The sequence below is a fragment of the Plutella xylostella genome, chromosome 3, assembly GCF_932276165.1.
Source record: "Plutella xylostella chromosome 3, ilPluXylo3.1, whole genome shotgun sequence".
NCBI classification, from domain to species: Eukaryota; Metazoa; Arthropoda; class Insecta; order Lepidoptera; family Plutellidae; genus Plutella; species Plutella xylostella.
Genome location: NC_063983.1, coordinates 6,500,520 through 6,522,439, shown reverse-complemented (window position 1 = coordinate 6,522,439; position 21,920 = coordinate 6,500,520). Strand labels below are relative to the sequence as shown.

Genomic DNA, 21,920 nt, shown 5'->3' with positions numbered 1-21,920 from the left:
CTTGTCTAAGAGAACCCCGTCGAGTACTCGGACTTTCGTCAAATTTAAATAAAATTTCATTTTAGGTGGCAGATGCTAGAAAGGTACCTAAAGGTAAATTAAAACGACACAAATAAGTAGACGATTGTATTTTCTTTTAATTTTTAGATACTTATATTTAGAATTTGTAAGTTTAGCCTCAAACTTAAGAAACTATAATCTAATTAACATATTTACAAAATTTACAGTTGAAACCTTACCCTATATAACTATATCAATTATACTTACAATATCTTTGAGAGGATTCCTAACAGAAGTCATCATAGCCTCATAATTTGGAATAGATGTCGGTAATACTTTTCGGTAACTTTAGTTTTCTATAAACTTAAGACTAAAGAAATTCACCATAAATAAAATAATACAAACATAACAAATAACATAAAATATTTAAACATAAATGTCAGTCTTTTTCTACATCAAATAAAGATGAAATTCGAATATTTGCAAAGAATTACTATTGATCTTGTTAAAAGTTATTATGAGTTATTTACAATCTACTGAGATCATGCATTATACAATGAAATGTTAGTGATCAGTCGGTGAGAAACAAGTATCTTTGGCAAATATTTGAAAATAATGGTTTGAAATTAGCGCTTCATAATGTCTTCTATAGAGAAACCTAATGGTTTTTTTGGTGCTTCGACAGGTGATTGTTGAGAGGGACACGCTACGGGTTGAGGTGGGTATGACTGATTTGGAGTTGAAGGCTTGTGCGAAAGGTCCAACAGAGAACTCTCTGGAACTTGGCTTGTGGAAGAAACCTCTTGGCAAGCATCTAGGTGCTCCAAGTGATGTTTGCTGGCGTCAGTGTGAGTCATCAAATGCGTCTTCAAGTTAGACCTCTGGTTGAAGCTCTTGTTGCAAACCGGGCACTTGTGAGGAGACTCTTCCATGTGGAGGATCTTGTGAACCGCCAGGGTCCGCGACTGGCAGAAACCTTTCCCGCATTCTGTACACTTGAAAGGCTTTTCTTTCGAGTGAATGTATCTGGAAAGATAGAAAACAAAGGTCAGACAAAAAGATCAACTTTCACTTGTTGAAATAAAAAGTATTTAACGAGATCAGTGTAAATAAACCAGCGTGGTTTTTATGGTTCAATATACCATGAAAGGGAACTGAATAATAAGCGTTTCGAATGAAAATTGAGGTAATTTAGAATTACGGACACATTAGACTGGTAATGAATTTGAGAGGAAAATAAGTTTGTCTCGTAAAAGCGAAGAAATATAACGTTTAATTTGTTGAACAGCGGAGCGAGGCAGATATGGTGATCGTAAAGAATGGAACCGGTTGTGGCGGAGCGCGTGCGGCCATCGCCATATCGTCGCGACCTCACAAAAAGGTTTACACTTTTATTTTTTTCTCTTATCAACAATGCCTCGGTGAAACACGTCTTAAATCACGTTGTTGGTATATTAGAAGGTGAACATTAAATTATTTGAGGTCTTGACGGTGGTAATTGATTTCCAATATCGCCAACACCTTCAAAATTTATGGGCAAGAGTTTATCTAGTCCATTAACATAGAGTGCTTATCTTGATTATTTACGAATGCGAAGTTATACGAAATTTAAAGATAAAGTCGTAACGTGATAAGTGATATCCGAGCGGAATGACATAAAATTCGGGGTCAACAACTAAGTATCGAATGGCAAACACTCTGTTCGGTCGTAAGTTTGTCAAGAACAAAAAATGTTAATGGTTGAAATTGATATGACATTTACCTGTGGTCTCTGAGGTGGTCTTGTCTGCGGAAGGCCTTCCCGCAGATGTCGCACGAGTAGGGCCGCTCGTCGGTGTGGGTACGCTCGTGGATCAGCAGATTGTACGACTTGGTGAACTGTCTGTTGCAGTATTTGCAGATGAACTGCTTCTTGGGCCTGGTGCCGGGGGCGCCGGGCGCTCGGAGCGGCGGCGGGTTGCGGCCGGGCATTCTCTGGGCCATGGCGCCCGGGTACCGCAGAGAGTGGTGGTACAGCGCGGTGTTCCTGATCCACTGGTTGAAGATCATGGCTTGGTAGGGCGCTGTCGGCTGCAGAGCGGTGACTTGCGCTTGCACGTAGGCCTGCATGGCGGGGTGCGGGTAGGCCTGCGGTGGCACTGGGAGCTTCTCGTAGGGTGCGTTCATGACTGGGCGCGGGTAGGACGGGTAGGGCAGCGGCCAGGCGCGCGGCTGGTGGCGGGAGACCACCACCGCGGGGGGGGTGTCGTCCGTGGGGGTGTGCGGGGGGGTCGGGAGGGGAGGGGAGGGACGCTCCAGCTTCACCAACGCCTCGATCGGGAAGTCCGGAGGGTAACCTGAGGAGTTAGGGAATTGATATTTAGATATGCAGATTTATATTTGATTTAAATGATGAACCTAAAGACTCGAAAAGAGTTTCCAAATATTATTATGAAGAAACTAAACTTATAGAAGTTAAAACTATTTATATTGAAACACTTGATGATAAAGAATAGGTAGTTCCGGCCTACCCATTAGTTACTAATATGTAAATATTGATATCGTACAATTTGGTATTATTAATACTTAAACAAACATAAAAGCAAATTCGGACGACTCCTACAAACTCTACATCTACTAAAGAACAAGAATACGTACTGTGATTCTCCTCAATATGCTCGTCTTCGTCGATATTGATATCGTCCGAACTGTCAACACTGTACGGCTTATCTTCCATTTCCACTGAGTTCACAAGTTGTCCAAACAAAACTAAAACACTGGTTCACTATTACGTCGCTGGCACTTTGGTATCACCTGGCGTCAGAGCTCAACCGGTTTGGGAGATGACAACCGGCTTGGGGGAGCGCGAGATGTGGTATGAGGTAGTGTGCGTGGAGCGAGGCCGGCCCGCGCGCGCGCCCGCTGGAGGGGGGAGATCAAAGGGGCCGCCGCACCCGGCTGCCGAGGCAGCCATGCGCCTCCTAGTGGGCGGGGCCTACCGAGCTCTGCCTTCGGAATCGATCGTAATCGCCCGCACCAACGCACCTAAACGTACTGCATATTTACTATTATTTACTATGACAAAGTCCTTCGATACTCCCCTGTTGTGAACAGATAGAACTTTGTAATAGCAACTTATGCCGTTCTAGATTGTAATTGTAGGGATTGCGATGCAAATTGCCGGTGACACAAAAGTTCTAGTGAAGCCATTAGGTGAAAGGATGGATGTTGTAATTTCGTTTTGTAGGCAAGCCTTTGAATGGATTTCTGTGCAAGTGGGTACAGATTGCTTTTGGATATCGCATTGTGAATGTAGATTGAGAAGATAGACGCCGCCGCTAGATAGTTTCCATGTAGAGCGTTACGTTAATACCAACTTGTCTTGTTGTTGAAAAGTGTGAGATTTTAAAAGAGAAAGTGAATCACTTTCATGTCTTACCTTCTAATGATATTGTTCATTACAAATTAGCCTAGTAAGTCATCATTCAATTAAGTAATGGACACACTATGATATATATCTGCTACCTCAATTAATCTAAAGATCATTTGGAGCTGACAGGGAGTTAATTAAATGAATCATCAATCCGTATAATGTGCAATCAATTAGGTACCTACTCGCACTAACAGTGAACACATTAACACAATGAAACAAGGAAGTAGAAAGTGAAGCACAATCTAGGAATAGGAAATTTCCTGAATATTCTACATAAGGTCTATTTATGAATTTTGCTAGGGCTCTAGGTAGTCTTCGTAGAATATTTAAACCAGTACAAACTACTACAAACATACCAACAACCAACCTATTATAGCCAAGCTTCAATCATGGAAATGAAAAAGATCCAGAAGAGTGTTTTATAAACGCGGAAATTTGTGTTTAAGGATATTTGTGCCTCTATCATGTAAAAATAACTGGACAAATCCTCATGAAATTTGGTATGCAGGAAGTTGACACCATGGATTAAAAGAGAGGAGAAGAGAACTTTAAAACTAAGCTACTAGAAAATCAATCTAAAAATAAACTAAGTAGCTACCAAAAGGTGTTAGCCATGTAATGAAAAAAATCAACAAATCAATAAATAAAACAAATTATTTTACATGTTAGAACAGCAACGAAAATATTCTGCTTGGGTACATGTACAGAATTACAGTTTTTTTATTTCTATTTATTTATTATTTATTAATCCAACATATTTTACAATAAATACTATCACTAGATTGTACAGCGATGCACTTGCCTACTACTTAGGTACACTTGTATTTTGTTTATTTATGTTAGTGTAGCTGACTTACCAGTACTTACGTAGGTAACGTAGGTACTTAAGATCAATAAGGTAGTTACTTAGCTAAGCACTTTTAACAAGGAGTTCATTTATAGTACCTATGACCTTATCGGCTCATTTCATTCAAATCTTTCATCAGCGAATCATTACTCTTAGCCTTGACTCTCGACTGCATGTTGCTGTTGTATACAATCGTGAATGCCTGTCGACGCAGCGTATGCCATGTTAGTTGGATCATAAGTGCCCGACTGCTTGACACAGTACACCTATGTGTATCTACCTTAATGTAGTGGAGGTACTGTGTCGTATAATACCTTGTCGTATAACTTGAGTCTAAATAACTTCAGGGGGTTCCGCTCATCTGGCATAATCTTTATTGACCAAAACTCATTTCGCATAACTCGTATGGTCTAAACTTTTTTGGCCGAACCATCACTTTACCAAGACTTATGTGGCATAAGGCTCGTTTCGTCTAAAACTCTTTAGGCACAATCTTTAAACACCTAAGTTTCGTTTGCTCAAATTTATGTTCGTCTATACCTATGTATAATCTTGTTTCTCCTAATGTTATCTTAATAAATAATATATTAAGTATGTAGTAAATGTACAAATTGTGGTATTTTTCTCCTACATCCCGAAAATCGCGATATTGTTTGATCAAAAAATCGAAAGTTAACGAGCATTATAATTATTACAAACCCCATGAGATCGAAACCTAAAAATAGGTGCGACGACGAGCAAAGCGAGGAGGAGCGTGTTAGGTGCACATGTTCATCAAAACCAAAGCGGAGCGCAGCGAAGCGTTTTCCAAACAGCGGAAACAATACAAGGCACCAGTTTGCGCTATGTAGGGAGACGCTCCGTCAAAGTTAAAGCCAAACGAATATTATTACTTTGTATAAACCTATGCCATAGCATTATTAGGCTATTCAAGATTTGGCCATACCATTATTAGGCTAAACAATGTTATGCGAAATAACTTTTTACTAAACGAGATTTATGCCATACGATTTTCGGCATAACGAGACTTTGACCAAACGTTACTATGCAATACGAGATTAGGCAAAAAAATCTTATGCCAAAAAAGGTAGAACCAACTTCAGGCATTCAAAAACAATTGGTCAACATCAATCATCGATGAATTGAGGATAGGGAACTGCAGAATTATAATGTTACCCGTTGGGTGAAGTCCTGCATTCCCGAAAATGTTTTAAGGTTTACGGCTTGCATTTCAAAAATGTCGAGAATGTCATCAGGGACTGAATTTCATATCAATATAATATTAGAATTTACTGAAAGAGTAAAACAGTGGCCACAGAACTATCATCATCATTGCCATCAATTATCAGTTATCAGGTCAGGGCATATTATAATCGACATGCTATGGTTACATATAGGGTGTTTATTGTTTATGCCATTGGTGGTGTATATAGGCCATGGCACTCTATCTTTCCTCACCCCAAACAGATCATAATGTACTTATATTCAATTAAATTCAGAAATTTATATAAAAGCAAGGTGTCCTGGCACTGATCTTTTAAACTTATAAGGATGCCTCAGCAACTAATAGTATGTGTGTTTTTGCTTTTCTTTTTTTTTACTAAATATCTCTCTGTAGGATTACCTGTCTGTACCTCCGCTACAACGCACTCGCTACGAGCACTGGCGGTCGTGGACGCGATGTGTGAACAAACAGCGGTCAGGTGGGCGCGGGTCACACGGCGGCGGCGCCTTTCATGTCGCTATCAAACGCGCCGCCGCAAACATGGCCGGCTGTGCGCCACCAACAGCCCTCGGTTTAGGCTACAGTTTAGCTTAGCTAGGGTTAGTGGAACTTTGGATTGGGAGGTTTTTACGTGTGTCATTTTGTTTTGAACTCCAAGGGGATGTGGTGAATTGATGATGCATTGGGAATTATAAACATGCAATGGCAATCAAAGAAAAAATCCACTCTAATTTTTTAAAATTAAAATTTGAACTAAATGTTTAGGTAGGTACTAACGTTTTTAGTTGGCAATATTCTTATGCGCTGTTAACATGTCATGATGATGTAGTCCACCACCAAATGGCACCTTAATTCTGCTGATTTAAATAGTAAAAACTTAAAACACTTATTTCTAATTGCTTTTTGCTGGTCACGGACTTTACTAATTGCACCATACGGTTTACCTCAAAGGGGTTTCAAATGTCAGCAAGGTAAATACAGCAGTATTGAGCTTGGATAATAATAGATAGTTTATTTTTGTCATGTCATACGATATCCATTCCTATCGCCACCGTCATCGGCAACTTTGGGACTGATGACGAGTCATGAAGTCATGATTAGCTATTATCATTAGTATATTTAGATTATCAACATTTACTTATACTTAAATAAATAAAAGGTTTTTTTTTTAATTAATGTAGAGTCATTGTTTTTACATAAGAATCATAATTGGATTGCCAATCACCGTACGATGTACGATGTACGTAATATTACGTGTGTTTCATTACAACATTGGTAATTCTAATGATAGTTTTTGAACTCATTATTCGATAAATTTAAGTTGATAGTTTTACGCTAATATTGATATTTGAAGCGTCCGTAGTCGAGCGGGCCTCAGCGATCGTAACTGATCGCTGAGGTAAAGCAACAACTGACACGGTCAGCCATTGGATGGGTGACCAATTTCAAGTGGTGCTTTTCTGGACGCTTCCGTGCTTCGGACGGCACGTTAAGCCGTGGGTCCCGGTTGCTGCTTCGGCAGCAGTCGTTAAGCCTAGTCAGAGGCCTTCGGGCGGCTTGAAAACATCTGACAGTCGGGTAGCCCACTTACCCGACAACTCTCTAAGCACAAGCTTGCTTGTGTTGGGGTCCAACAACCCGCACTTGGCCAGCGTGGTGGACTAGGCCTAAACCCTTCCTTCATTGGAAGGAGACCGGTGCCCCAGCAGTGGGGAAGTAATGGGTCGTGATGTATTGTGCAATGAAGAATAAATAAATAAATAGGTACTTAAGTATACTACTTTTGTTTTTAAGCGGGTTCAAAGAAGCATTCAATTGAGTAATCTATCGTCAGATCGTCACATTATGGAATCTTGCAAAGCAAAGGGTTGCATGAAACGTTTTATAAACAGATTTAAAAACCAATCAAGTGATATCATCATAATGCAAGCTACAACGCAGGGTTATTTGTGCTTTACGAATTAGATTTTGTGATATTACTATAATAACATAAATTATAAGAAAGGTTTGACTATGGTGATATTGAAGAAGTGAATTTTTACTACTGAGACTAACCAACTCGAAATTTATTCGTTCTACATTATTTTTAGCACTGATTTTTCTGTGAAGTCTGATATACCCATGTATTTAATAATAAATTTTATTTTTAATTGCATATTTAGGCTGAACGATTTATTTTCCAGACATAGTAGACCTCGAATTTCACCGACAGCCATCGCGTTCGTTTGAAACATGGCTCCCACTGCAGCCTTGGCAATTGAGATGTGTATTTGCAGGTATCTAAGATTACACTACAAAAGCCAGACTGGATTATGACAAGGTTCTTAACCTAATTTCCTGGCATCAAAGGTGCCGACAAGCAAAACAAAGATCATAGAACGAACAAACAATATGGCGTGTTCCTTACTCGACTTGCTGAATGGCCCTAACAATGGCTACGCAGGTATTATGGCGCCTTATGTGCCACTGTTTCGTTTGAAAATGCCGACAGCAGCCAGTTTTTTTTACCTGAAGTTATCAGCTGTAGGACTGTAGGAAGTTACGTCACTGCAAAAAGTATTGGCTGGGTTTGTATTGTTCGATGCAATGTTTTGATAAAAATATGCAGACGGCAATAACCCAGAGGTTATATAAGGTAATAAATAAAAAATATAATGTTTTTCAGCTTTGTTGTAGGGTGAAAGTTACTGAGGAAGTTAGAAAGGATCTTCATCCTATTAGGTACTATCGTTCGTGCGAACATGCGCGCATCCGTAGAAAATTATGTTGACAATGAAATAAATACATAAATATACGAACTATTACATTTATACCAGCATAAACTACTCAACTTCAATTAAGATAAATTATAAAGTAAGTCTTTAAACCGACTTCGAACACAGGTCGGTCGTAGTAAGGACAATATGGCTAGGTGGGGATTCACGGATGCACAAAATCTGAACTGCCTGTGTGAAGCGCCACAAACTATGGTGCACCTCACTTCATGCCCCGCGTGTCCCTACACCTGTACGCGGGAAGAGCTCATGACCGCTACCAGCGGTGCAGTATCAGTGGCCCAGTTCTGGGCATGTATAATTTAGCGACTTTGTTCGTTTGTCGTCGACACGATAAGAAGAAGAAGTAAGTGTAAGTATTAAGTATTGTTCCCCTGATCACACAATTTCCAATCACTCGAGCAATGGCAATGGCAACATCCATTTTATGATCTAAATTTAAAACCTTACTTTATTCTGCAGGTTACTCTCGGAAATAACTTTTAAACGTCTTTTCTTCAATTTTGAGAAGACATTATTTTTAACCTTTAAGCAAGTCGAAAGATAAACTTACCTACCTCAACGCTTAGAAAACAAATTCTTAAAGGTCATACAAAACAATACTCTGGCTTCTAGGTATTGCTAGCCAGCTAAACGAACACACATAAGTGCATACAATATGTGATAATGCTATTTTTATCGTAAACAACATAATGGCTCTACTTTCACGTATGCTTTGTGAAGCAAAACAATAAGCAGGTAGCCAAAAAGTATACTTCAATAGAGTACCGCGGTGATTCTTGAAATGTATGCCTAGTATGTTCTAAGAACCATGTGTGGGAACCTATGGTAAGTATGATAGAAACCGAAACATTAAAGGCTTCATAAAATCCTGAATTTCTGTAAAGGTTGGTAATATTGTTGATGCAGTTACCAATCATACGACCAAACCATAAGGTACAATACAACGTACAACGTACAAAAGACATCATCGGCTTCCATGTCATAATGATGGAAGTATAATAATTGAAGGACTCATTATTATTGGCCAACAAACATCCAATACTAGACATGGATATCTCCCGAGGAGCCTAATCATTCTAGTCATACCGTCTTAGATCACACATCTAGATATGCTGAATCTCAATTGGCTTCCTCTCTCTCAGTATACTCCTGTAAGTACACTCGTCATGTTACTTTTCTTCACTTCTCTAGAGAATGATACTCCTGCATATTTCAGCGATAACACATCAGTCGGTGCCGCCGACTGATAGCGGACTCCTGAAACAGAGATACCGACACGGTAGCGGCTATAAAATACTCAATTTTATATAATAATATATATTAGCTTTGATGTCGCCGCCGCGATACGCAACCATAATCTAACTTGTGCTAAAATCGATTAAGGTAACGTACTGTTTGTTATTGTGGCATTCGAGGAAACTATGTTATAGTCTCTCCCTTAATACCATGAGCGGCAGTAGGTAATTTTATTTATCAGTAAATGAATCACCTAGCTGTTATTACAAGTGTATGTAACATTTCCTGTAAGGGAAATAAAGTAACTAAGTAGCAAGGAAATAAGTGTAAGTACTTATTTCCTTCCCTTGAGATTAGGTATGTGCTCATTACTTCAAACCGGCTATAAAATACTCAATTTTATATAATAATATATATTAGCTTTGATGTCGCCGCCGCGATACGCAACCATAATCTAACTTGTGCTAAAATCGATTAAGGTAACGTACTGTTTGTTATTGTGGTATTCAAGGAAACTATGTTATAGTCTCTCCCTTAATACCATGAGCGGCACCAGGTAATTTTATTTATCAGTAAATGAATCACATCGCTGTTATTACGAGTATAATGTAATATTTCCTGTAAAGTAACTAGGTATACGATGAAAATGCTTACACCTAATCTCAAGGGAAGGAAATAAGTACTTACTGTATGTGCTCATTACTTCAAATGTACCAAATGTACTACCAATAATAATATTCGTCACAGTAGACGCTTACTCAATATTGTTATCAGAATTATTATAATATATCGATAACGATCTTCCATAGTTTTCAGATATTTATAGTCATTGAGGAAATCACCGATAAACTATAATACATGTATGTACCTACCTAACATAATTGAACTGACTCGATTTGTAAATGCTTGTATTGCTGCCGGTTTCACTGCTGAGAACTTCAACGTAAACAGAACTTAATTATGACTTATATCACTGTGTTTGCCTGAATTGTCATAGATCAGAAGTTAAGTTCTTGCTTAGTTACATGGACTAGGGTAAGAAACTGTGCTTCAGTTCCTAAAAATTGATTCGTAATTCGTAATAAGGCAATACTTTACTATAGGATATAGAATAAGGAAAAAACCCAAACATCTATAATGACACATACACATATTACACATACGTATATACATAATAAAAATATAGTGTAATGAATAGTTAAGTTGTTAATATCGATTCATGTAAGGTTTCCAAATTTTCCAACTGATGGACTATACCTACTTATTTAGGTGATTCTTCCTGTGTCTTCCCAGTTTTTGAAATCTCTGCTTTCAAACGGTGATAGGATAAACAACAAAGCGTCCAAGTCCAAATTGATAAGTAACTTTACTGATTCAACTAATAAATAAAACAATAGAATTTGAACCTGTAGGTAAAGTACGTATTATGACAGCGGATAATTTCATATCTCTATGAATAGGGAGTAGGTTGTATGTATCAGCGTGGATAATGGTGATATGAGGTGTAATCTGCCGTATTAGTAGATGAGTGGCTTTCAGTTTACGCTATCGGAAGTTTAGGCTGCGTCCGCAATAACGGAGCCCAATTAAAAAATAATGTTTTTACCATTCTTATCCAAAAGACATAAGAATGGTAAAGACATAATTTTTGGGATACATCGATTGAAACGCGATTGTAAAGTGACTTGGGAGTTGCCGTATTTTTTTCAGCTCAGCCACTACAAAATATGTATTACAAAATGTATGCCTGAATTTCGGTTTCGCAGTTTATTTCATAAACATACACTCGTAAATGATATATTTTTTCGATCCGAATTAAAAATAAGTATGATACGCACTGTAGATTTTTTTGTTCGACTGCATGTCAAAACAATTTATACGAGTATCATGAGCTAACCTTTACACTGCGGTTTCGCTTTGAAGTGAACTGGACACTACTGAAGTGGACACTGATGAGGCGCGATAGTACACAAACATGCACACTTGTAGAGGCTTAAATTGCCCGTGATAATTGTGCCAATTCGAAGGGATTACCATATAGTAGGTATGTTTTACGCGACGCAATTTGTGCCTTATTTGTTTTGACGATAGAATGAAATGTTTTGCTTGATTAGAGATTGTTAGAAGAATTTTCCGTTGAAAAAAAAACGGGTTTCGCTCTTTCTTCATGAAACTGACTACCTACTAATATTTATGATTTCAGTTGAAGTCATAAATATTAGTAGGTAGGTAATGCATTTAAATGCATTTGTAGTTGGTTGGTATGTAGGTGTTAAAATTTGCGTGTGTGAATTTAAATTTTACTACGTTGTTTTGGATACATTCATGGTTTGAAGGCGCTAAAATTCATTCATATTCGGCTCATAATATTTGAACATAGAGTTTGCTGAAGACCAATATATTTGACTAAACAAAAAACAGTAGGTTATTTTAGAGATCCGTAGCAAATAGAATCAAAATCTTTGGACTATAACCGGTTATAAACCTATCTTTAGTCTATGATTCATATAATTATTGTCTGTTTGGTCAATATTTCGCTGTTTACTGCAAGTTGGTACATTTTTTACCTGCCATTTATTTTTCTTCGTGTAATCTGTAGGTACTTTAAAACAAAAACGCAAAAATAATAGTGTAAGTACCTAATATTTTATACCTGCAAGCAAAATGATTAGACCTTAAAAAGTTAACAGTAAAATACTCGCAAAATACTATGCGTCTTATATATTATTTTACTGATGAATCAATTATTACCTATCTCTGCAGAGCCCTTATTTAAATTGTATGTATTACTTGTGACTTTGTAACAAGAGGGTAAAGTAAACACTCTGAGACGCCGGCGCAGGGGTTCACTCCAGCATACGAAAAACGAAGTTTCGAAACGCTGCTGCACTAACCACGACTCTATCTTGTTGTACTAAATGCACCGATAGCATGACAGCTATCTTTCGTTTGTTTTTTGTTAACCTAAAGTATTCATCCAGGACCACCCACAAAGAAGTTTTTTCGCAAAATCTTTATTTTTAAAACGAGAGGTTTTGAAAATAATCAAGTAAGTATGTTTAAGGATTGTTGCGTTTTTAGGAGGGGATTTCCCATAACCTTTTATAATTTCAATAAGCGATTGACGCATATCTCCTAAATGACGCCTAATTTATCTATTCTAAAATATTATAAACTTAATTACTTATTTATATTAATTCACTAATGACATAGTTATTATAAATTACCATGCATTATACTTAGGTACTATAATTATCATGCAAAAAAGAAATCAGACACCATTAAACCATCTTTCGTAAAAAAAACACATTTGAAATGCATGTTCAAACTTTGGCTAGTGGCTACCATCTGCTTGAAGCTTACAAATAATATCGATATAAAAACGTAGAATTAGCGAAGCGAAAACCACTGTACATCAATACCTTTTCTACAATCTGCGAATATGTCGCCTGATCATACAATATACAACCACTAATACGACAATAATGTGATGCAATTTCACGCAATTTTATCCCCTGAAATGCCACTTATTCTGTGGAGACCACACACGATAAGTTTATTTTTTGTAGACGTGTTACAAATATGGCTTCAAGTGTGCTAATGCGTTGAGTGTGTTTTTCGACTGTCATTTCACAGTCGCTATTGTGAAACTACATCTATTGTCACTGGCCGTTTTGGTCGTCGGGATGGATTCTATCGATATAGGGAGCCGCTTCATAAGTATTATTGATAGCAATGAACTGAAAAGAGATTTGATCTGCATTTGTGATGTTAGTAGGGCGCGATATCAGACGGTTTGGATCTGAACAGTTTGAGAAATATTGAGTTTAAATTATGAATAGATTCAGGTTTACATAATCAAATAAAATATATATTCGATGTACCTAGTTATTGGTAAGTGGTAAGAGTAAGAGGCTTTTCAACCACACCACTGTGTGCATTGTGCCATTTTTTATCCGCCTGAAATCCCTGGATAATTCAGGTTCAGGTACTCTACATTTTAATTTTTAAGTTTGTACACAGTGTTAGTAAAACACCAAAACCGATGAAACTGTAATAAATTTTAATATTATCGTATTCCCGATACTAATGAAATCACTATCAAACACTATCCATAATAGCATGAAAATCCGAATAATAAAGCTGTGATCACGCTGCCACCCCAAAAACTAATTACCATGATATCGTCCAAACAAATGACGCTCGGACATCGGACGTGTCAAATTTACGTTTAGGCTAATATTTGTGTGCACCAGCCCTTGTTTGTACAGCAGATTAGTTCCATTTAACGCTTATGAGCAGGGAGGAAGTTGTCATTGCAACTGGAGGGGTGACTAAATAGATGTACTTCTATATAGGGGTGGTTGGAATATTAGTAGGTATGTTCTGATTATGTTGATGTAAGTTTTCTAGAAACGACTTAACCCCCAAATTCATAGAACTTTTTGACAATTTACAATGGGTTTGAAATTGAAGACTTAAAGAGTATGCTCAGCTCGTGTGTTTCAAAGTCAATTTTAACATTGTTGTAGGTAAATTTCAAATACGGTCTATGAATTTGAGGGTAAGTTTTCATCGCAGTATTTATATATACCTAATGATTGCTTGTTAATTGTTTCAAGTTGCTTGTTACCAATGAAAATATTCGGCCGGCTCACAAACAAAGATACGTAGCTGTAGCTTTTTGCACAATCAAAAGTGGCGAAAAAAGCGGCACACGCACCTAAAGATTTAAAAAACTCCGAAGGTCCAATCCCATTCGGCACCTTTAAGTCTAAAACAATACGTCTAAACCTATTGTTTATGAAAACATCAACAACAGCCATTAGCTCTAGTAACAAAGAGACATCATAAATGCCCATTTTGACCGTCAATAAAATCATTCTTTCCTACTGTGCTGCTGTATTGTTCACTTCCGAATTGAATAGCTATGTTACTGAGACACATTAGCGGCGAAACTCGCAAAGAGAAGCAGTATGCACCGGCCCTAAAGTCAGATTTTATAGGTAGTTTTTGCAACGAACAGGCAGTAAATGATCAAAAATTGCGTAAGTAAAAAATTATTGTAAAGTTGCATTTTATTGCAGGGCTGGCGAAAGTCAAGGATTTTGAGTCGGCAATTGGTGAATTTTTTATAAAATATACTCGTAATACTGTATAGTAATACAGTCATTTGTTTATAACTTTTAATCAAACTTGGAAATTTCAACAAAATTTCGATCTTGAGTCATATGCTACGCCAATAAACTTGTATATCTGTAATTGGAATTTATGTTATTACTACTTATATTATTATATTATGTTTATAATCAATCAATCTTCCACCCACTTTAATAAAATAATCTTATTAAATATAATATCTAGGTACTACTTATTTCAGTTTCTTTATATTGGCCATCTCAATAGTTATTGAAATCCTACCAAAATTATTTCTAGAACACCGTACTTCGACTTTTGTACCCCTGTTTTGCATACACCCAAGTATAAAAGTAACCGTACCGTTTTCCAAAATCACATGTCAAAGCATAACTGTCGGGGCCTTTGAGGACCGTTACTGAAACGTAATTTTATAACAAAAACAATCCTTATTTTTATTGTTTCGACTTTCGAAACAGTTTTATTTTATAACCGGCTACTTTCTTTCCGTTACTCCAGTTTATTGCTTTGAAGATACCGAAAAGGTTCCGTTTACTATTTTACAAATGTTACTGTAGAAGTTGCTACTGCTACCTAAATTGTACACATGAATAAACATTTTGGACTAACGGAATAGTAAGTTTGACTTGAGGTAGAAAGAGTGAGAGACGTTATCTCTACATGTATCAATTCTAAGCATAAAATATTTGATGTCATTAAATTATTTATTTATGTATTGAATAGATTATAAGTTAAACTAATTTACCTAAGTGAGTTTATTTGACACTGTAAATTTGTTCATTATATTATATTTTTTTAATCTATTTCTAATATCTTTCAGATTTCTTATGTTTTGAATTGAATATTATGTAAGTAATACACTATAATACAATAATCTTATTAATTACATTAACATTCAAACACATTATAACATTGCAAATTCAATCATAAAACACTATTCTTAGCATGCGGGCCATAAATAATTAATATTTTTCTTATGTCTCAAATAGTAGAGATCGATTACAACCTATTTCAGCAAAGATGATTCCTGTGACAGTTCACAACTTTCTAACATACGCACTAGGGCATTCAATACCGCAATACCAGTATTATAATTAATTTTTTACCGGGATCCCGGAAAAAATCCACGCTTTTTTCAATACCGGTATTGAAAGTTAATACCGGTATTGAAGCAATACCGGAATCGATCAATTTTTAGGCTATAAATGACGCGATTAAGATAAAGTTAGCCTTGTGCTCCTATATACTATAAAAGTGCACTTGTTTTCAACTGTTACATACGGTTTTTGGCCTTTGGAAACCTACTTTTTGTCCATTGCGTTCTAAAATTTTAACTCTAATACTCAATTCTCGTAAAAAATACTTAATACAGAATTTGATTGCTTTTTCTTGTTGTATTTTGGCCTATACGACCTTTTAACGAAATATATGCCATTTATAAGAAGGAAGTCTAATACCGGTATTAATACCGGGATCCCGGTATTAAGTTCTAATACCGGAATTGAAAATATTACCGGTATAGCATGCCCTATAAGTCGATTGACTAAGTGCCAATTTCTCCATAGTCGGTTAGAGCATTACCAGGTATTAGTGGTTGACTTTTGACACATCTGTCAAGAATTTTATATGGAGATGACGAATAATTGATTTATCAATCCCGGTCGGTTAGATAATCGGCTATGGAGAAATTGGGGCTAAATCTATAGAATTTCATTATGGGATATCTCTAAAACCGCAAAACTCAAAAATACTCCATAACGTCACAGGAATCATGTTATCTGAAACGATTCGTCATGTAGATAAGGGCCAGTCGCTGATTACTCAGACTGCTTCAGAAACATTTATTATAGGTTAGGTCCAGTTAACATTTATTACAGTTGATAAGTTATTTAATACGGTGGAAGCTATGTAACTTCGTGGGTGCACATTGATATAAATTTTCAACCAAACTAGTAGACTAGTTGGTAAAAATACCGGGTCAGGCAAAATTACTATTCCAGTAATGAGTGCCTCTCAAAAATATATAATGTAAAGTGTCATTTTTCAATCCTAGAAGCATCAAATTGGTGATAATTTAATTATGAATTAGTATTTAATATACATATACTAATTCACACTCTCTTTTTCAATGCGCGAAAATGAGTTTTACTGATAAACAATCAATTTTATTATTTAAACATTCACATAGCTTTTGTCAATACACTTTTAACACATTGATCGGCAATATAATAAAATGAATAGCTTTTTTGGGTCGGAAATTTGTTGTTAGCCGTGTAGCTAACTAGCTAATCGCCAAATGTCGTATTTTTTAACGCATTGTGCTATTTTAAAACATATTAGCTGTAATAATTGTTTTTTAACTTTGGCCAAAAAAACTGCACAACCCTTTTCCAAATGTCTTTCTTCATAACCTATTAGCGAAGCCAATTGCCAAAACCCATCAACATAAACAGTTACACCAAGGATGTTCTCAAAGGGTTTCTTTGCGCTATGAGCAATTACAATAAAGAAATAAAAAACAGCGAATCGCATAACTGTTTCAGCAATATCTATAAACCCTTTCGCGATTTCAATAGGGTGACGCCGAGAAATGTCTGTGCAATAACTGTGCAAAACGGTTGTGTTTGTCCATTTGCGTGCCCGAGCTAATACCGTTCGTTGTAAACAAAGAGTTGAAGGCACCGCTACACGAAAGAGTTGCATTTAACTGTAACAAGCACAACCTTGAGGCAATAATCGTTAACAACTTTTGTCTCCACCCTTTGCGCGTAGTTTGGAAGCGACGACCATAAATTTGACTCTTTCAAAGGATTGTGCCCTTTCTTTCCAGTTCAGAGAAAGGGTAATTAGAAGCTAAAAGTGAAATTCTCTTTGGATTCTTTTGGTGGATTTGTCACGCTCTGCTATTTGGGCTTTGAATGTCCTGATGCTCCTTGATTGACTTTCACTTCGGTCTCTTTTTGAGTAAGTGTATCTGTATATCAATAATGATTACAAATGCTATGTTTTCTTTACACATTTAAAGTTTAATAGAATTGTGGCATTTGTTTTTTAAGAATTGCCATCTCCTGAATGGGAATCGCGGTAAAATAGTACATATTATTATTGGCTTCGAAAATAAATAAAAACTTATTCGTTCTAGTAAAACCATTTGCAGTTCCAGTGACCTTTAAAAGCGAAACTGATTTAAAAACTGGGGCATAAAAAGCCATAATATTTCATTTTTGTATAACAAAAACAAAAACGAACGCTTCGCTGAAAGTAAGAACAGTAAAGCCATCGACTACTAAGGAAGTCCGTTCTAATAAACTGCTCTACTTTCAACATATTTATTGGTGGCCATAAAAAGTTAAAGAAAAAATCGTAACTGTTGACAGAGAGACGCGAAGTCGAAGGACGCCTCGTTGTATAACGGGCCCTTAAGAATACCTGATGACAAATGTGTAGTTCTGTTGCGTTTCTTAGAAAATGAAACCGAAATTTGGACTGACTGCGGTATGGAATCTAGCGTGACGACCCAACAAAGCTTGGGGCCCTTAAGCGTGCCAGAATAATGCATGTTTTGAGTGAAATCCCCCGGAATGTCCGAGGTCCTATTGATATCGAGACGCGCTCGTTACCAGAGTCATTACAGCCCGAATAGTCATGTAACTGTTGCTCAGTAGGACGCCCGGGCACAATGTCCTGTTGATGGGCGTGAACTCTGTAGACACAGTTTTCGATACAGCTAATTTTGGGAATTTATCCGATAGTGTTTTGTTTACACCATGAAGAAACCAATGTCAGTGATCACAAACAAATCACCCACAATATGATTATTGTCATGATTTTACACAGTCATGTTTAGGAATACTGTTTGACTTTTAGTTAATTTTAAACCAAAATTATTAAAACAATTACCTTTTATAACTACTGTAACATGTAGTTGTATGTTACATTTATAACAGTATCAAAAGTAGCACAAATTACGCATATAAATTCAATGCAAAAGACTTATAACCTCAATAAAATATGGACCTTATGCTATTTTTTTTTTGCTAATCCTATAAAGCAATGCATAACATTTGTGACATGTTGAAATTTGAGAGCTGCCATGTCGGTCTCCTTTACCATTATACCACATTATCGTATTGCGCCTTCTGGTTTAAATAATTCTTAAGTTAACGTACATAGAGTCCTTTATTCAGTACGAATATGTAAGAGGTAAGTTGGTAAATATGGTACAGAAGTGGTAGCATATTCAAATGGTGTATTTCGTCGAAATGTCAAACTTTGACAGGTTGATCTGACGGTTAATCTCACGAGTCTCAATTGGTCGTGAAATTAGTCTTCAGTGGTGACAAAAAATATTTTGAGTTTTGAAATGGTTGGTTGTTTTGCGTGATAACGTTAACTTCAGAACTATCAGATTATTTGGACCGAACTGTAAATTGTTCTACAGCGATATTATGATATTTATAATAATGATAATTATGCACAGCTGAAAACAATTTTTTTTATATAATTAGGGCCTTTTTAGCATATCATGTATATATATATATATGTTTTAAACTGTCTTAACTATCTAAGTTATATTATAAGTGGAAACTGTTTTTGGTTTAAGTTATAATTTTCTGTCTAAATTATTTTTTTATATGTAACTGTTGGTTTTCCATAAATAAATAAATAAATAAAAAATAAAAATCATATTATATCCAATAGCTTTTGGCTGCCTCACTAAGCTATGAAAATAAACATAATTGATAATAAATTGCACATTTCAGTAAGAATGTTACTAACTAACAACTCCAGCAAAATCGTGCACGTTGCGGATTTTCATAAATGTAAGACGAAACGGCGACGACTACAAAAAATTGTGAATGCTAACCGAAAGATGGACGCTTAGCCAAAAGATCAAGATTACAGCCGCAGAAGCTGATTTAAATCTATATAGGAAATACCTAAGCATTTTTTCCTACTCCCCTCATAATCTGCAACACATGGATCTCATCAGTCTCGATTCCTGAATCGGTATCATCTTCACGCACTGTGGACGTTCTGGGAATCTGTCGGCAGAGGTTGACGAAACAGCTTACTGTGAATTAAGTTGTTACAGTTAGCCCCAAATTATACTAAAAATCTTAGGTGAAACGTCTATGTCCCCAGAAAGCCTGGTACGGGGCGCGACGTCAAGTCGTGACAAAAGTTTTGAGTGAGCTCGATGGAAAACTTTAGTCACGTCTTGACGTGCGCGTCTTGCGCCCCGTGCTAGACCTTCAGGAAATAAAGCCATCAAAAACAATCACACATTAATTTAATTTAATACCAATAACCATAAATATATGTACTTGCCTACTTAGAAATGTACAATATACTTACAAAAGGGTACCAATTAATTCTTATTCCCAAAAATTCTAATACATACACAGGTAGGACCTATGTGCTTTCTTGTGTGACCTAGGCAATTTTTACTTGCACGGACATTTTCATCATCATCGACGACGAAAAAACTATGCACCGTCTTTAGATGTTAAAACAAAACACAGTACCTACTTATCAAGTAACTACATTATACTCGGGTACTCAGTATATTCATCAACGAATACTTTCCGCTTCCAAACCCTGAGGCGATCCACATTTCGTTCCCAGGCTTAATAAATAATTTTACCACTTAGTGATGCATGTCATCATCATCAGCCGGTATCATCGCACTGAATGTTGTGTTTTTCATTATCATCTAGACAATCATTATTATTTTAGCATCGACGACCGAATGGTGTAGTGGTTAGTGACCCGGACTGCTATGCTGAAGGCCCTTGGTTCGATCTCCGGCTGGGGTAGATATCTATTTTGTTAAAAAAACAGATATTTGCATTCGGGTCTTGGGTGTTAATATGTATACGTATTAAATACATACACGGATACATCGGGTATCTGTCCAATCTATCTATGCATATTATATGTATTAGATGCCGGATACCCATAATTATTACAGGCCCTGCCTGTTTGGGGTCGGATGACCGTGGGTGAGATGTCCCCAATCCCCACATATTATGATATGGAATCATATCGTAATGTTATAATGATATGAACGATCGTGAAGACCATACGTCGATCCTGCAACATAATCATGATGGTCCGTCCACTACATTAAAACAAATGAGTGTAGCCTGGCATGATGGCTCCAGCTCAGCCTCTGATAAGGAAGCCAGATGGCTCACGGCTCTGCCCACTGATCATGTTACTGATCAGGTTGCTTACTGGAAATTGTGATGTAATTTTTAAATATACTACCTACCTACTTACGTCTATTATACAGGTTACGGATAGGAAGATATGCTATGTTTTTCAGTCTTCTTCCTTGTGTCAAAGATAACTAATTTTGTTGTTTGTTTATGCCATGGAGAATGAATATAATAGTAGTGTGTGGATCAAACTGTGTATAGTACGAGGTATTTGGTTGCTCAATTCAATCCAATTGAATTCTTGAAATCTAAAAATTATAGATACCAGCTTTTGTAGTTAGTGTTTTCCTAAGCCCAAAGTTAGTTAACTGTTCCTGAAAATTAGTAAAGAGTTCAGAGCTACGTAGGAAGAGTGTAAAACTTGTAATTTTTGGTTAGGGTTTTAAGGAACAATAAGTGTTTTCAAAAAAAGCGTTGATGATTTTTACTCACGCCTTTAAAATTGTAAGTTAAAGTGTACCTTTTTGAAGTGGCTCTCATAAGTTTGAGTTAAGATTATCTTCTAACTATTAACGAACAGAAAAAAGTTAAAGTTGATATAAGTAAACTGCAGTGTTAATATTTATCGCACAACAAGAAGTTATGATTTTTAATTGTGTTGCAAAAGTGATATGCTAAGTTGAAAGTTTTGAGCAAGTTTAGTTTTACGAATTAATTTTTTTGAATTCGGCACAAGCTCCGCCTATGTATTGTATTAGGAGATAGGTTCATTTATAAGCACTACCAACAGACTGTCCCAGCTAATTTTATGTTCAAAAAATCTATTTTATAAAAAGCAGTCCTATTAAAACGTCTAGCACTCAGTAGTAACTCTGAGTCAATCATGTCATCCAATCCAACTCAATAAATTTGGATGAATAACATACCTATTTTTTTTCTTTTATTGATCGAATCCCGATACTTTTTACACAGAATGTATTATATCCTTTCTGCAAGCATCATCTTCCAGTCCTCTGAAATATCCAACAGTTAGGCTAATCGTGAAACACTCAAAAGTGTAAAACCACGCGGTTTTTATCTGCAAGTTAAGTGAGGGTGTAGA

The 21,920-nt window shown here is 36.5% G+C and overlaps 1 protein-coding gene across 1 annotated transcript; it reads right to left on the bottom strand.

Moving 5' to 3' along the window:
- Positions 1 to 113: 113 nt before the first annotated feature.
- LOC105396067 (protein odd-skipped) lies at positions 114 to 2,902 on the bottom strand. Its single transcript, XM_038117331.2, has 3 exons — positions 2,638 to 2,902; positions 1,763 to 2,336; positions 114 to 1,026 (listed from the first exon to the last, which is right to left on the bottom strand). The coding sequence occupies exons 1-3, from the start codon at positions 2,714 to 2,716 to the stop codon at positions 627 to 629; spliced, it is 1,053 nt and encodes a 350-aa protein (XP_037973259.2). The 5' UTR covers positions 2,717 to 2,902; the 3' UTR covers positions 114 to 626.
- Between the last annotated feature and the right edge of the window lie 19,018 nt (positions 2,903 to 21,920).

Coding starts and splice junctions, on each gene's coding strand:
- LOC105396067 (XM_038117331.2), bottom strand. CDS start 2,716: ATGGAAGATAAGCCGTACAGTGTTGACAGTTCGGACGATATCAATATC. Junction 2,337..2,637: donor GCATATTGAGGAGAATCACA/GTACGTATTCTT, acceptor CTAACTCCTCAG/GTTACCCTCCGGACTTCCCG. Junction 1,027..1,762: donor GACCACCTCAGAGACCACAG/GTAAATGTCATA, acceptor CTATCTTTCCAG/ATACATTCACTCGAAAGAAA.